Consider the following 13,902-nt stretch of genomic DNA (forward strand, 5'->3'; position numbering starts at 1 on the left):
GATATACTAGGACATCGATATTTCCTAGTATGTGTACATGATTATAGCAGATATAGCTGGGTCTTCAGAAACACAAACATGAAGTAACCAAGAATATAAAAGGTTTGTGTGCATTGATTAAAAGACAGTTTGGAGATCCAGTACAAGGACTTAGAACAGATAATGCCAAAGATTTCTTGAACAATTTTATATTTATTACAACTGAAGGAATAAGACATGAAACCTCATGTCCTTATACTCCACAACAAAATGGAGTGGCTGAAAGGAAACTAGGAGATATAGTGGACAAGGGAAGAACTCTTCTAATTCATGGAATCGTCCCAGCAAACTTATGGGGTTTTGCGGTAATTTTTTTTTGAAAGAAATTTATTTTTGAAACTTATGGGGTCCTCGCAAACTTATGACTGCTACCTACCTGATAAATCGACTTCCTTCACGGATTTTAGATTTTAAGAGTCCCCTAGAAATAGTGGAAACTTATTATCCAAATGTGAGGTTGAAGACTGGACTACCTGTCAGAATATTTGGATGTGTTGGATATGTGTACAACCATGCACACAAACAGAACAAGTTATCTACAAAAGGATTGAAATGTGTTTTTATTGGATATTCGATTACTCAAAAGGGATACAAATTATATCATCCAATTACCCGCAAGTACATAATATCCAAGGATGTGGTATTTGATAAGAAATCTTTTTATTACAAGCCTCAAGGTACTGAGACCCATAGAGACATAACTCAGTTACTGGCAAGTGAAACAACAACACCAAGTATGGATGCTAACCAAGAGCCATATGAGGAACTCAGATTACCTGAAAATAGAACTGATATCATACCTTTTGAGTCAAGTGAGGTTGAACCCCATATCAACCAAGGAACCGAAAATGCAGATTCATATCAACCAAGTGAAATTGAGAAGGGACAATTGGAAGAATTACATCAAGTAACCCCATATCCAAAATACTATCAGAAGAAGAAAAAAGAGAGATTACCAGGACCTTCGATTTTGGATGAAGGGGGAGTACATTCTAATGCAGGGGGAGAAGTAGATGAAAACGAAGAAATAGAACCTAATAATGAAGGGACAGACTGGCCAATCGCCCTAAGGAAGGGAAAACGAGCATATGTAAAACCTGTACCATTTCCAATGATAAACTAATTAAACTATAAGCAAGTTTCACCTGGACACAGTATTTCTCACAAAATACAAGACATTCCAATACCGAAGTCTCCACAGGAAGCTATGAAGAACATCAGATGGAAGGAAGCAATGGATGATGAAATGAGGGCCCTATTGCAGAATAACACCTGGGAGATAGTTGATCGGCCGACGGATAAAAATCAGTAGGCTGTAGATGGGTGTACACAATAAAGTGCAAATCCGATGGTAGTTTAGACAGATATAAGGCGCGTCTTGTAGCCAGAGGATACACTCAAACATACGGAATCGACTACCAAGAAACTTTTGCACCAGTTGCAAAGATTAATCCTATCAGGATCCTTATCTCTCTAGCAGTCAACTTGAATTGGCCACTAAATCAGTATGACATTAAAAATGCGTTCCTTAATGGAGACCTGAAGGAAGAAATTTACATGGATATTCCCCCTGGATATGAAGACAAACTAAATCAGAGTAAGGTATGCCGACTTCGCAAGGCTTTATATGGTCTAAAACAGTCTCCCAGAGCATGGTTTGGAAAATTTTCCCAAGCTATGAAAGGGCTTGGTTACAACCAAAGTAATGGGGAAAATACTATGTTTTTTAAACATCAAACTCAAAGACTGATAACAATCTTGTTAGTGTATGTGGATGATATCATCATCACTGGAAATGATTATAGAGAAATTAAGACCCTTGAAGATCATTTAGATAAGAATTTTAGAGTTAAACAACTAGGGCCCCTAAAATATTTTTTAGGTATAGAATTTGCAAGGTCAAGCGAAGGGATACTAATGACACAACAAAAATATATTCTAGACCTCTTGAATGAAACAAGACTTATGAATTGTCATGTAAGTGAAACTCCAATTGAAGTCAACCACAAGTTAACTATCAATGAGAACGAACCTAGGGTAGAAATTAGCTCATATCAAAGCATTGTTGGAAAATTACTATCTCTCACATACATGACCTGACATATGTTATGCGGTAAATGTGCTTAGTCAGTTTATGCATTCTCCTAGAAACTCTCACTTTCAGGCTGCTAACAGAATTCTCAGGTACTTAAAAGGTACACCAGGACTTGGAATCTCCTACAGAAGGACAGGTAAGTTAGATCTTGTTCTGACTTTGCTGGTTCTCGTCTGGATTATAGGTCAACTACCGGATACTGCACGTTCCTTGGGGGAAACTTGGTGACATGGAGAAGCAAAAAGCAAAGCGTTGTATCAAAGTCGAGCACTGAAGCAGAATTCAGAGCGATGTCAAAAGGGATTGATGAAGCAATGTGGATCAAAAATCTACTGGACGACTTAAGGATTGTGTATTCAAGGCCAATTCTCATCCGCTGCGACAACAAGTCCGCCATCAGCATTGCCCACGATCCAGTTGATCATGATAGGATGAAGCATGTGAACATTGACAGATTCTACATACAAGACCATTTGGAGCAAGGAATCCTAAAGACTGAACATGTCACCTCTGAGGAGCAATGTGCAGATATCTTCACCAAGGGCTTACCGATCAAGAACATGCACTACCTGGTGTCCAAGCTTGGAATGACTAGTATACATTCCCGTGCTTGAGGGGGAGTGTCGAATGTATAAGTTAATGGGCCAATACTTATGGGCCTATCATCTGATTTATTTAGAATTGGATATATAACGGCTAGTCAAACTAGCCGTTAGAGCCAGTCAAACTAACTGTTATAAATAGACTGTATAAATACCTATGTTGTATTAATGAAAGTCAAGCTTGTTTTTCTCCTTCTTCCTCGTCTATATTTTATTCTTCTCGCCTTCTGCTCTAATGATTCAGCATTGTTGACAGAGAGCAAAGTGCGGAGGAGGAGACTGGCCTGCGTCAAGGGCGCGGATGATGGTCGACAGATTGGGGTCCCCCTATACTGCCTGATGGATGGCCTCCATGTCGTCCCTGTGGGACCACGAAATGGCGTTGAGGGTGAGGGGCTCATGCGGAGGACGGCGCGAGAGAGCGTTTGCCGCGACATTTGTGCGCCTGGCCTCGTAGTGGATGGTAAAGTGATACCCGAAGAGTTTGGAGAGCCATTTGTTGTAGTCACCATAGACCTCAGGTTGCTCCAGAAGGTGCCTGAGGCTCTGTTGGTCTGTGCGGATGATGAAAGGTTGGAACAGGAAATAGTGGCGCCACTTGCAAACAGCGAGGGCGCTGGCCATCAGTTCACGCTCATATGCTGAGCGAGCGCGAATGGAGGGTGGAAAAGCCTGGCTGAAATACGCCACCAGGCGATGGCGCTGCATGAGTACGGGCCCCACACCCCCACCTGAAGCATCAGTCTCCAGCTCAAATTCCTGAGAAAAAGTCAGGGAGGGTGAGAACAGGTGCTGTGTTGAGAGTGTGCTTGAGGCGATCGAATGCGGCTTGAGCTTCGCTAGACCACTTGAAGGTGAGGAGCCCAGCGATGGAAGCGTAGCCCGCTGCGAACTGCCAGTAGTAACCTGCCAGGCTTAGAAACCCCTGAAGTTGCAACAGAGTGAGGAGTGTCGGCCATTCTTGGACAGTGCGCGCCTTGGCCGCATCCGTGGCGACGCCTGCCTACAAAACCCAGTGACCCAAATACTCCACCTGAGATTGGAGGAAGAAGCACTTTTCCGCATTCACATGGAGGGAGTGGTCCACCACGAGTTGCAGAACTTGCGCGAGGTGTTCCAGGTGCTCGTTGTGGGTGTAGCTGTAAATCAAAATATCGTCAAAGAAAACTAGCACGAACCTCCGGAGCAAGGACTGGAAGACGAGCTTCATCAGGGCTAGGAAGGTCGGTGGTGCGTTAGACAGGCCAAACGGCATGACAACATACTCGTAGTGCCCAGGTTTGTGTGGAATGCCGTCTTTTCGATGTCGCAGTCATGCATCCGGATTTGGTGGTAGCCCGACTTGAGGTCAAGTTTGGAGAAGTAAGCCAGCCATACCATGCAGTTCCTCGAGGAGCTCGTTGACTACAGGGATCGGAAACTGGTTGGGAATGGTAATCTTGTTTAGGACCTGATAGTCGATGCAGAACCGCTGTGCATTATCCTTCTTGCAGACCAAAAGAGCGGGGCTCGAGTAGGGGCTGCGTGGCGGACGGATAAGGCCGGCCTCCAGTTGCTCCCATACAAGCCGCTCCAACTCATTCTTCTGGGCATGAGAATAACGAACGGGGCGAGAGTTGACAGGGCCCGTATCTGGGAGGAGAATAATCTGGTGGTCAAGAGAGTGTCGAGGGGGGGAGCCCATCTGGTGAGGCAAAGACCCTGGGAAACTGCCGCTCCAGGAGGGCTTGTGCTTCCACGGACGCCTGGGAAGACGGTGTCAGGGTTTTCGGTGAGCTGGAATGACATTCTGGTAAGTGAGATTATCATTCAATAGAAAAGGAGTGATAGGAAAAGGTATTATCCTGAATTGGCATAGTCGTGTCTGAGGCAGTGCATGGTCCTTTTGGTGAAGATCCGGGGCCTTGGAAATGCTGTTGGTGTTCCACATGAGTGTGGCTAATTCGTTGGAGGGTGTATCAATAAGGATATGGTGTTACACAAGTAAGTTGGGGAACACACTCAGCTAAGGGTTGTGGCGTATTATCCACAGGTATAGGATCTCCAATGTCTTCACTTACAGGACCAACATATGTTCAGGAGTCATTGTTGGAACAAAATTCTGCTGTTTCTCATCCGGTTGGTCTAGGGGAGATAACTAAGTAGTTGCAGATGACAGTGGACTTGGATTAGTGTTGTTGTCTACAGTTTTGAGCTTTTTGAATAATACAATTAGTGTTCAGTTAATGTAACATCTTTGGATATAAGTATGCATTTTGAGTATTCAAGTATCCAAAAAGCTCACAAGTTAAGGCTCTTGGGACCAACTTGTTGTTCTTGTGTGGGTGTAGATGAATTAAAGAGACGAAGCTCCAGGTTGGGATGAAGTCTCGTGTTAGGATAAGAGGTAATTACCATCTCCAGAGGTGTTTTACCGTAGATAATAGATTGGGTAAGTGGTTGATCAAGTAGAGAGAGTACATGTCAGCTTCTCCCCAAAAGTCTTTGGGACAGAACTCTGAATAGTGAGGGCTCTTGTCTTTTCCAAATGTATCCCGATTTATGCTCTGCCACATTGTTTTGTTAAGGGGTGTGAGGCCATGATGTTTGATCGATGATTACTTGATTCCTGAAGATATTTTACACGTCAGAATTTATAAATTCACGTTGATTATCATTGTGAAATCTCTTACTTTGCTGATACAATGCTAGAATCTGAGCTTTGGCTGGCTTCCAGATGGAGATGATGATTTGTGAGATAGCGAGAATAATCAAGGAAGAAATGTCCTTTTAGGGTACTGACAAGAATTAGGGAAAAGGTCAAACTTTTTTTTTGAAATATAGGAGAAGGTCAAATTCTATTCCAATCAAGCGAAGTATATATATACAGATATGGGGTTACAACAACTAGTTTCAGTATACTGAATGTATCACGTGACTGAGATGTGATACATCAATGCTCTTTCTTAGTGTCTTGTGACTTATCTAAATTTTTTTTAGATCTCCCTTTGGTATTGCGTACTAATTGCCGAATGATGACTTTTTATTTTATGCTACAAATCTAAAAAATTATGTGAAACCTATTTTCTTGAATTGAAATATGAGATCCGGGAAATCCTTTTGGAGGAAAGAACTATTTCAGCGTCACGTAAATAAAGAATTATCATTGATGTGTGATTTAAAATTTTAATTGCTTCCGATGCTATCTTGTTAGGTTGACATGACCACTTACATTGTCTAGTCGTTTGTGTTCTTCTGCGTCCTCATTATTTTGTTTCTATGTTCTTAGATGCGAGAAGCATTGATTCTTTCATTGTGCACCATCTCCGATCAGCTCCTTGAGGCTCAGGTAGTTTTTCCTCTCTCCCGAATGAAACTCAATTTTCAGCCTACTAAGTTGGGATCTATTTTAATTTAAATCTGGTCTTTCTCCAGGATTCAAGATCGATAGACTTCAGCCTAGCTGATTTTCTTCATAATATATTTATTGAAGGCATTGGAACTGGTGTGTTTGCTCTCTTGACTTTCCATTTAAGATTTACATCTGTCATGAGTTATGCTTATTTCCTCTTCAGAGGTGCACCAGTTCCCTTTCCTCCGGGGTCGTATTTTCTCTGCTATTGCCAAATTTTCGTCTTTGGTAAGCTACCATCCTTTTTCTGCTCATATTTTGAAAAAAAATACCATCAGATATTAAATTCCTGCATCAAACGCTTGACAGATCAATCAAGATATTCGACAGCAGTTTCTCCTCTCTGCAATTCAGGCGATATCAACTGATGTGTACGTAGGATACATATATAAGGTTTAAATTCTTTCGGCATGCCTGATCAAGAGTTGACTCCGGAAAGGGAATTTTATCTATGTAGCAGCTGCTCTCCTACCAAAGTAGGTGCTTGCCAGGCACTATCACAATTGCTCACAGAGTGCAACCCTTGCTTTCTTCAGACTCAGATATTCAGTTTGTTTTCCTCACTTACTGATCTCCTAAACAAGGTGATTATAGTATTTCAAATGAGTATGCTGTCTTTGTAAGATTCGGTTTCATATCATTGTTTGTTCAGGCTTCTGAGGAAACCCTGCATCTTGTTCTTGAAACACTCAAAGCTGCTGTAAAAGCGGGTCTGTGTTCAGCAATCCTAGACTCGATGTTTGATGGCCTAATTAATACACGATTTTCTGTGTTCCTCTGTTTTTGTACAGGCGGTGAACATTCAGCATCTATCGAGGCAATAATCTCGCCTATTATTCTTAACACATGGTTACAACATGTCTCAGATCCGTTCATCAGTATAGATGCTTTGGAGGTTCTCGAGGTACCAGTACTACCCCTAATCATATTCATCTTCTGGACGAATCTAATTTTATCGGTGTGTTTATGATTATTGATGAGACACTTTTTTCACTTGGAAAGGAAATCAAGAATGCCCCTGGATGCATGGAACCTTTAGTTTCCCGTATTTTGCCTTCTATAAAATCTATATTGGAAAATGTAAGTTTTCCTTTCTGCTTTGGTATTTTTCCTTGTCTCAAAACTGCAACTGGCTCTGATCTTAGGGTTTCTCATATGCCTCAGCCTCAGATACAATCAAGTGGGTTAGTTGGGGGGACGCTGGATCTACTGACAATGTTACTGAAGGTGTTTCCTTTACTGGCGGAAGTGTGGAATACGTTAATTTTTTATGATACCTTCAGTTTTTTGAATTTTTCATCGAATTCAAATTTCATATTTCATGCACGTATGACAGGATTCTCCCCCTTATTTAGCAAAGGCCTTGTTTGACAGCTGCTTCAATAGCGTTGTGAATATTCTTCTACTAAGCGACGACTATGGCGAAATGCAGGTTCATTGCAGTTTTCATTCTTGTCTGACTAATCTGTTGTGCACACATTAATTTTATGTATCTAGAAAGCATATGATTTCTTTTAAAAAAACATATGATTTGATATTCTTCAGATTTTTGAATAGTTTTGATTGGCTGATTTATTGAGGCAGAATGCAACGCAATGTCTCGCTGGATTTGTGTCTGCCGGCAAACAAGAGTTGCTTGCTTGGAGCAGTGATCCAGCCATTACAATGAAGAGCCTTTTTGCGGCAGCATCCAGGTACATTATTCTAATGTAGGCTAGTCAACCTTTGTCATGCATTTTCCATAAATGGTTAGGTTGAAAGTAAGGGTCATTATGTACTTTTTATTTAAGTTCCCATCCTTAAATAGTAGGAAACCCAAGTATAAGCTAAACAAAAGTCCTTTCTACAGTGTCAGATGGAAAAATTAAAACATCTTTACTTATGCAAAGAATCATTTTTTGGGTCGAATCTGTAGGCTTCTGGATCCCGATCTGGAGAGTTCAGGATCGCTCTTCATCAGTAGCTATGTTCTTCAGCTCATCGTACATTTCCCATCAGAAATGGCAGTGCACATTCGGGACCTTATGGTGGCCATTGTACATCGTATGGAATCCTGTGAGATTGCTGGGCTGAGAAGCTCGCTTATTGTGATCGTTGCAAGACTGGTAAATTCATATTTTGGGGTTTTTCTTATTCATTTTAACGTTTCTTTTTGTCTCTATGACGAAACAAGTTCCATTAATAACCTTCCATTCATATTGATCAAAGTCCAATTGCCTCGTCAACCTCCACAATGAAATTGACTCAAGTTTCCATAAATTATGAGGATTCATTTTTTTATTGCTAGCATTAACTGGATGGGGGTAGGTCTATTGTTGCGACATAAACACAAAAAAAGATGCAAAATAAGCAGGTTAGCTCAGTTTCTGAACTTCACGAATGAAGTTTTTCCTTGACTACTAGGTCACTTCATAATTTAGGTTTTGGTTAGTGACCAATAACTTTTTGTTCAGGAACACTTAACTGCTTTACTACTTTCCAATTTACTGTTTAAAAAAAATCTATCAAAATCTTTCCATATATTTTTGTATCCGTTTTATTTTTTCAGTGTATGACAATGGCCCCGTCAATCTGAAATGAGGTTACTCATATTTACATAAATTATGGTGATCATCATCGCCTTGTTGCTTGAATTAACTAGAAAAGGTAAGGTTTGTTCTTGCAGCGTAAAAACATGTAAAATTGCAAAATATGATAATCAAATGGCTCTCCGAAATTCGGTAATGAGGCTTTTCCTGAAAAATAGGACTCTTAATGAATTAGGGTTTGGTAAATGACCATTAATTTTATCTTTGATTAATATTTACTTTTTACGTCTTTTCAGGTGCATCTCTGCACCCCCCACGTGGAACAGTTCATCAACTTGCTACTAACCATTCCAGCGAAGGGACATGAGAATTCTCTAGTGTATATAATGTCCGAGTGGGCAAAACAGCAACGTAAGTAGAAGCATTAAAGATATTAAAAGTTAAATTTTGATAGTCTTTCTGTTTTTTCATAATATATTACCGAGAAAAAACTAAAAGTTCGTTCCCTACATTTTGATTCCTTTGCAGCGGAGATCCAAGGGTCCTACCAGATCAAAATCACGACCACAGCTCTGGTCCTGTTGCTATCAACTAGGCACCCAGAACTGGCAAAAGTCTACGTTCAAGGCAACATCATCAAGGTCTGATGTGAATATATTATAATTTTTGACGTTATCCTGTACTTTTGCTGTTATTTTCTTTTAATTTTTTCTTCTCTTCGGCACAACCAGTCTGGCGAGGGGATCGTCACTCGTTCCAGAGGAAAAAAAGCCCCCGAAAGATGGACTATTGTGTCTCTGCCCTCCAAGGTATATTATGCCCAGCAACTATTTATTCAAGTTCTAGAAAACTCTGCAATAAGGTAGAAAAGAATGGAGATGCGGAAAAACCACGGTCACTTAACATCTAGCTTCCGTACATAAGCCAAAAGACCGAATACAACAAATCTTTCTCAAAACCCAAGCTTGTTTCTGCAGATTTTTTCTCATCTTGCGGACTCATTGATCGAGATTCAAGAACAGGAACTGGAAAAAGAGGAGGTAGTTGGTTAAAACTTTGTTTTAGGCCTTGGTTTAAATTAGAATCTTTTTCCTGGATTTCTCATAAAAAAATAAATTTATTTGAGAAAGGATAGTGAATGGGAGGAGGATGAAGGCGAAGGTGGGTTAGATCAAGATGTTCTTCTGTCATCGATGGAGCAGTCAGGCTCAAGGCCATCTGTTGAGCAACTTAGTGCCATGGCTAGAGTCCTTGACGATGTATGATTATTCCATCATATCATCTCCTGCATTTAAATTTTTGCATAAAACTCATCTCTGGCTTAGGGTTCAATGTACTCAATGACAATGATGAGAGGACGCGATGATTCTCATCATTTGTACATGCCAAGATGACAATGACGATGATGAAATCATCATGTTCATTCATAAGTTGGTATGGATGGAAGTGATGGTGATGATGTATCACTGTCCTCTCGTTAATCTCTATTTTTACACTTTCAGATGATGATTGCGATGATGAGATTGTGGATGATGATGACCCTTTAATCATCGTTTGCCAAACCGTAATCTAGTCCGGCATATAGACACATAAATAAAATGTTTAAGCATCTAAAATCATACATCAGAAAGACAAAAATGTATTCAATTTAGTTCACATGCGAGTGCATTGCTGGAAACAGGATGATGACGATGATGACTTTGAGGACTTGATAAAGCGAGCTGATCCACTTAATCAGGTATTAACTTTCCTGTTGATCGAGTGTATTCTCATCTCATATTGTCTAATTGCCGTTTAATGTTAACCTGCTTCTGAGGCCCACAGATTGATCTTAGCGGTTATCTAAAGGAGTTCCTACTCAACTTGTCTAATCAGGAGGGTTCTCTTTTTGAGAGTCTTTATCGGGTATTATACTCTGCCCATTTTGCGTATTTCAATTTTCTCCATTGGCTGTTCTTGATTTTGACAATGTTTTGACTCAACTTCAGGATCTAGCAGAGGGTCAGAAGGAAGCCATCAATAGAATTTTGAGGAGATTTTGAACTATGTAGATCTTAGAGGTTGAGAGGACTAGTATAGTCAGACACACTATTTGATGATGCTGAAAATTTTGAATGACGTTGTATGCTGTAACTAAAACCATGTGAAACAGTCTAACATTTGGTGAATCATATGCAAGGTGGTTTTTTGAAGAATTATATGCAAGGTGGTGTGGTTCAAATTTTAGGGCAGTAGGCTAATCTACTGTAGATATTAATGCATCCAATGCACCATCAATTAGTGTGAGAGTTTATGTGGGTTCTAGAGATGTTAGCTAAGAAACATAACTTATAACACAATAAAAACAAAGAATAACAGCAAAAGGAGAAAAAGTGAGTCCAGGGCCTTTTTAGGCAATCATAGATTGTGCCAAGGCCTGCTTATGGAATGGGTGAATGATGTATGAGAACTTGGATGTACATTTCAGTTTTATATAAGATGCTTAGAAAAGAAGTCTTTGAAAAAGTTTGTGCAGTTTGAATCAATTCAGAGATTGGACTATTGATAATCTTCTCTCATTGATTGAGAAATAAGGGAACATAGATGATTAATAGGGTGCTAGGATACATCATTACGATGTTTAATGGCAAATGTTTGATAGTTTTTAATGCAAACATCTCACTGAGCAAAAATTAGATTTTTCAAAAATGCTATCCCTGAATTTAAACTCCCCAGACACTAAAAAATGCTCACATTTCAAGAAGATTTGGGAGCTTTATCTAGTAGGAATTATCACGAATTTAGTTACTGAAGAGAGATTAACAGACCATCCAAAAGAAGCAATTACAAAACCTACTTGAATAAAAATTCTCAGCGAGATTTCTACACAATAAGTTGGAAGTTAAAAATATTTTCAATAGGGTCAAAACAGAACCGAGAGATCTTAAATCAATATTGTACTAGACAGTCTCAGGATAAAAATGTTTGATAGTAACTGCTTGATCCATATTACATCAGGCCTCCCCAGTTGAGAAAACAACAACACATTGGTTCTTGCAACCCCATTTGATCAAAGTGCCCCCAACAAAGGTTCAACATTTCCCCTGGTTGAGCATAATTTGACCTATAAGCCTTAGTAATCAAATTTCTTAAGACATACAAGTGAAGTATATCTTATTTTCATAAGATAAGACCATGTCTCACTCTTCCCATGATGTATTAAAGCACACAATTAGAAGTGTGAAGATGATCCACCATAGAGGCAGGCATAAACGGGCTCATGAAAAACTATGCAGGAAATGTATGGTGGGTATGGCTGAGGTGAATTTTTTTTCCAACTTATGATTGATATTCTCCCTTGATGTACAATATATTATCAATAGTACCAATCAGTGATTTGCCTTAGGTATAATGCAAGGAAGATTCTGCGAGAATTCATTTTAACATGGTTTATTGGTAGAGTCCAGAATCAACAACCGGGGGCTGGGTTATTAGAAAAGTATGAAACCTAAGTGATAGGGGAGTTTATCAGATTCTTCAAAGATCTTTCTATTTATGTAAACTAGGAGAGTGGAGTGCTGCTCACCACTCTATTTCTTTATTCATAAAAATGAAGTAAAACTGTGTTCAAATTAAAATTGAAATCGACTGAAGTAATTTATCTGTCACTTTAACGATACTCCTTATTTCTTTATTTTCATAGAGTTCTCCATGAAGATACATTAGAATGATCCTAAATTTAGATGGTAACTTGAATATAAAAACTAGGGCACATACTACATGCCAATAACTTATGATTTAGTCGTCCTTTATTTTCTCTTAGGGGTATGATGATATGGAAAATAATATAAAATAATGGGCACCTTTAGAGATATACAATCATATTTTGGTACTCTTTTAAAACATTATACCCCGAAAGGTATTTAGATATTTATCTATGAAAGATAAGATTCATCATATTTTCACGGATTTAACCATTTGCATCTCAAATACCATAATTTTTTTAAGAGTTTGGTTATGATAATTAATTTAATTTCCCCCTTCCCAACTAGTTTTATTTTATATACTGAAGTTAGTATTTTTATTTCATCACCAAAATATTTAACTTAAAAATATCAAATATTTATTAAAGGAAATCATAAATTTCATATGATCTTTTTCATGTACAGTATGTCATGATGTGAGCTCACATACATAAATAGTAAACCATTTCACATATAGGGCCTGAAATCCATGCATGAATATCAGTTTTTATGCCTTACGTTTGAGGAAAGCGCTAATGCGTCACAAACTAAGAATGTTTTTTTTAATCCTTTTTAAATGTTAAATAGTTTCTTCAATAGTTAGAGAAGGAGTAACCTAGTTGAGACCAAATCAATCGCAAGTTTTGTCTCAAAAAAGTAAGTATCAGAGGTTTTTTAATTCCCCACTTGCATACAAAAATTCTGTATCTACTTTTTTTTTGCACAGGTGGTCACATATTGATACATCCAATGATGAACTTCTATGAATTATAGCTTTATACAGATATGGTCATAAACAGCTATTATGACTATGCCGAGAGATGGTAACCTTTTCACTGACCCGATGATACACTGTTATGGATCATATGCTATGTAAAAAATAATATTAACTTAAAAATGTCAATAAATGATGTTTTTTTTCTGAATGCATTAACCCAGGCTGTTAAAGGAAAATGTTCAAAGACAGAATAAAAACAATTATTAACTTTGCCTCCATAATTAACCTTCATCTTCTTAAAAATATTTTCATTACAAAGTTTTTAGTTTTAAGATATAAGTTAATCAAGTCATACATATTTTTTCTTTTCACTAGATTAAAAAATTAAAATATTTAGTTTTTCATATTTTTTTTGAATTTATGTATAACTTGATGGACTTTTAACTTACTATAAATTCAAAAATCCAAAACAAGATTACTTGGAAAAGGCCAACATAGATTGATATTAAATAATTTGAGTGTGAAAGGTCTCTCTCTTCAGGTTTGCTTTTCATCTCCTGAAACTCAAAGTCAATAATAAAAAATCACTCTTGTAAAATATTTAATTAAATATATTTGAGTTTAATAGAAAACTATAAACATAAAATAAACTATAATTTAGAAGTTATTAATTATCTTCCAAATATGTTAAGTCATTAGCAGAAATCAAGTTCAATAAAAAACATACATCGTTGTCTACTCCATAATGTTATTAGGATGGGTTGAATCACCACCATATGATGATAGGGATAAAGTAGATTTGGCGAA

At 38.3% G+C, this 13,902-nt stretch overlaps 1 protein-coding gene across 5 annotated transcripts in view; it reads left to right on the plus strand.

Annotated features, from left to right (window-relative positions):
* Positions 1-10,850, plus strand: part of LOC144708431 (ARM repeat superfamily protein) — a 30,712-nt gene extending 19,862 nt beyond the window's left edge. For 2 of the 5 annotated variants that reach the window (XM_078581747.1, XM_078581746.1), the window contains 20 exons: positions 6,005-6,064; positions 6,151-6,220; positions 6,291-6,355; positions 6,437-6,498; positions 6,585-6,711; positions 6,780-6,837; positions 6,919-7,031; positions 7,130-7,207; positions 7,292-7,354; positions 7,464-7,559; positions 7,712-7,821; positions 8,043-8,232; positions 8,952-9,066; positions 9,184-9,296; positions 9,387-9,464; positions 9,633-9,695; positions 9,786-9,914; positions 10,337-10,393; positions 10,480-10,560; positions 10,644-10,850. In XM_078581747.1, the coding sequence (XP_078437873.1) occupies positions 6,005-6,064; positions 6,151-6,220; positions 6,291-6,355; positions 6,437-6,498; positions 6,585-6,711; positions 6,780-6,837; positions 6,919-7,031; positions 7,130-7,207; positions 7,292-7,354; positions 7,464-7,559; positions 7,712-7,821; positions 8,043-8,232; positions 8,952-9,066; positions 9,184-9,296; positions 9,387-9,464; positions 9,633-9,695; positions 9,786-9,914; positions 10,337-10,393; positions 10,480-10,560; positions 10,644-10,697 (1,782 nt within the window). In that variant the 3' untranslated portion in view covers positions 10,698-10,850. Of the gene's footprint in view, positions 1-6,004; positions 6,065-6,150; positions 6,221-6,290; positions 6,356-6,436; positions 6,499-6,584; positions 6,712-6,779; positions 6,838-6,918; positions 7,032-7,129; positions 7,208-7,291; positions 7,355-7,463; positions 7,560-7,711; positions 7,822-8,042; positions 8,233-8,951; positions 9,067-9,183; positions 9,297-9,386; positions 9,465-9,632; positions 9,696-9,785; positions 9,915-10,336; positions 10,394-10,479; positions 10,561-10,643 lie in introns of those variants that run through there. The other 3 variants (XM_078581750.1, XM_078581748.1, XM_078581749.1) reach the window with 3 other exon arrangements.
* The last annotated feature ends 3,052 nt before the right edge of the window (positions 10,851-13,902 follow it).

This window comes from Wolffia australiana, chromosome 10, assembly GCF_029677425.1.
Source record: "Wolffia australiana isolate 7733 chromosome 10, ASM2967742v1".
In the NCBI taxonomy this organism is placed as follows: Eukaryota; Viridiplantae; Streptophyta; class Magnoliopsida; order Alismatales; family Araceae; genus Wolffia; species Wolffia australiana.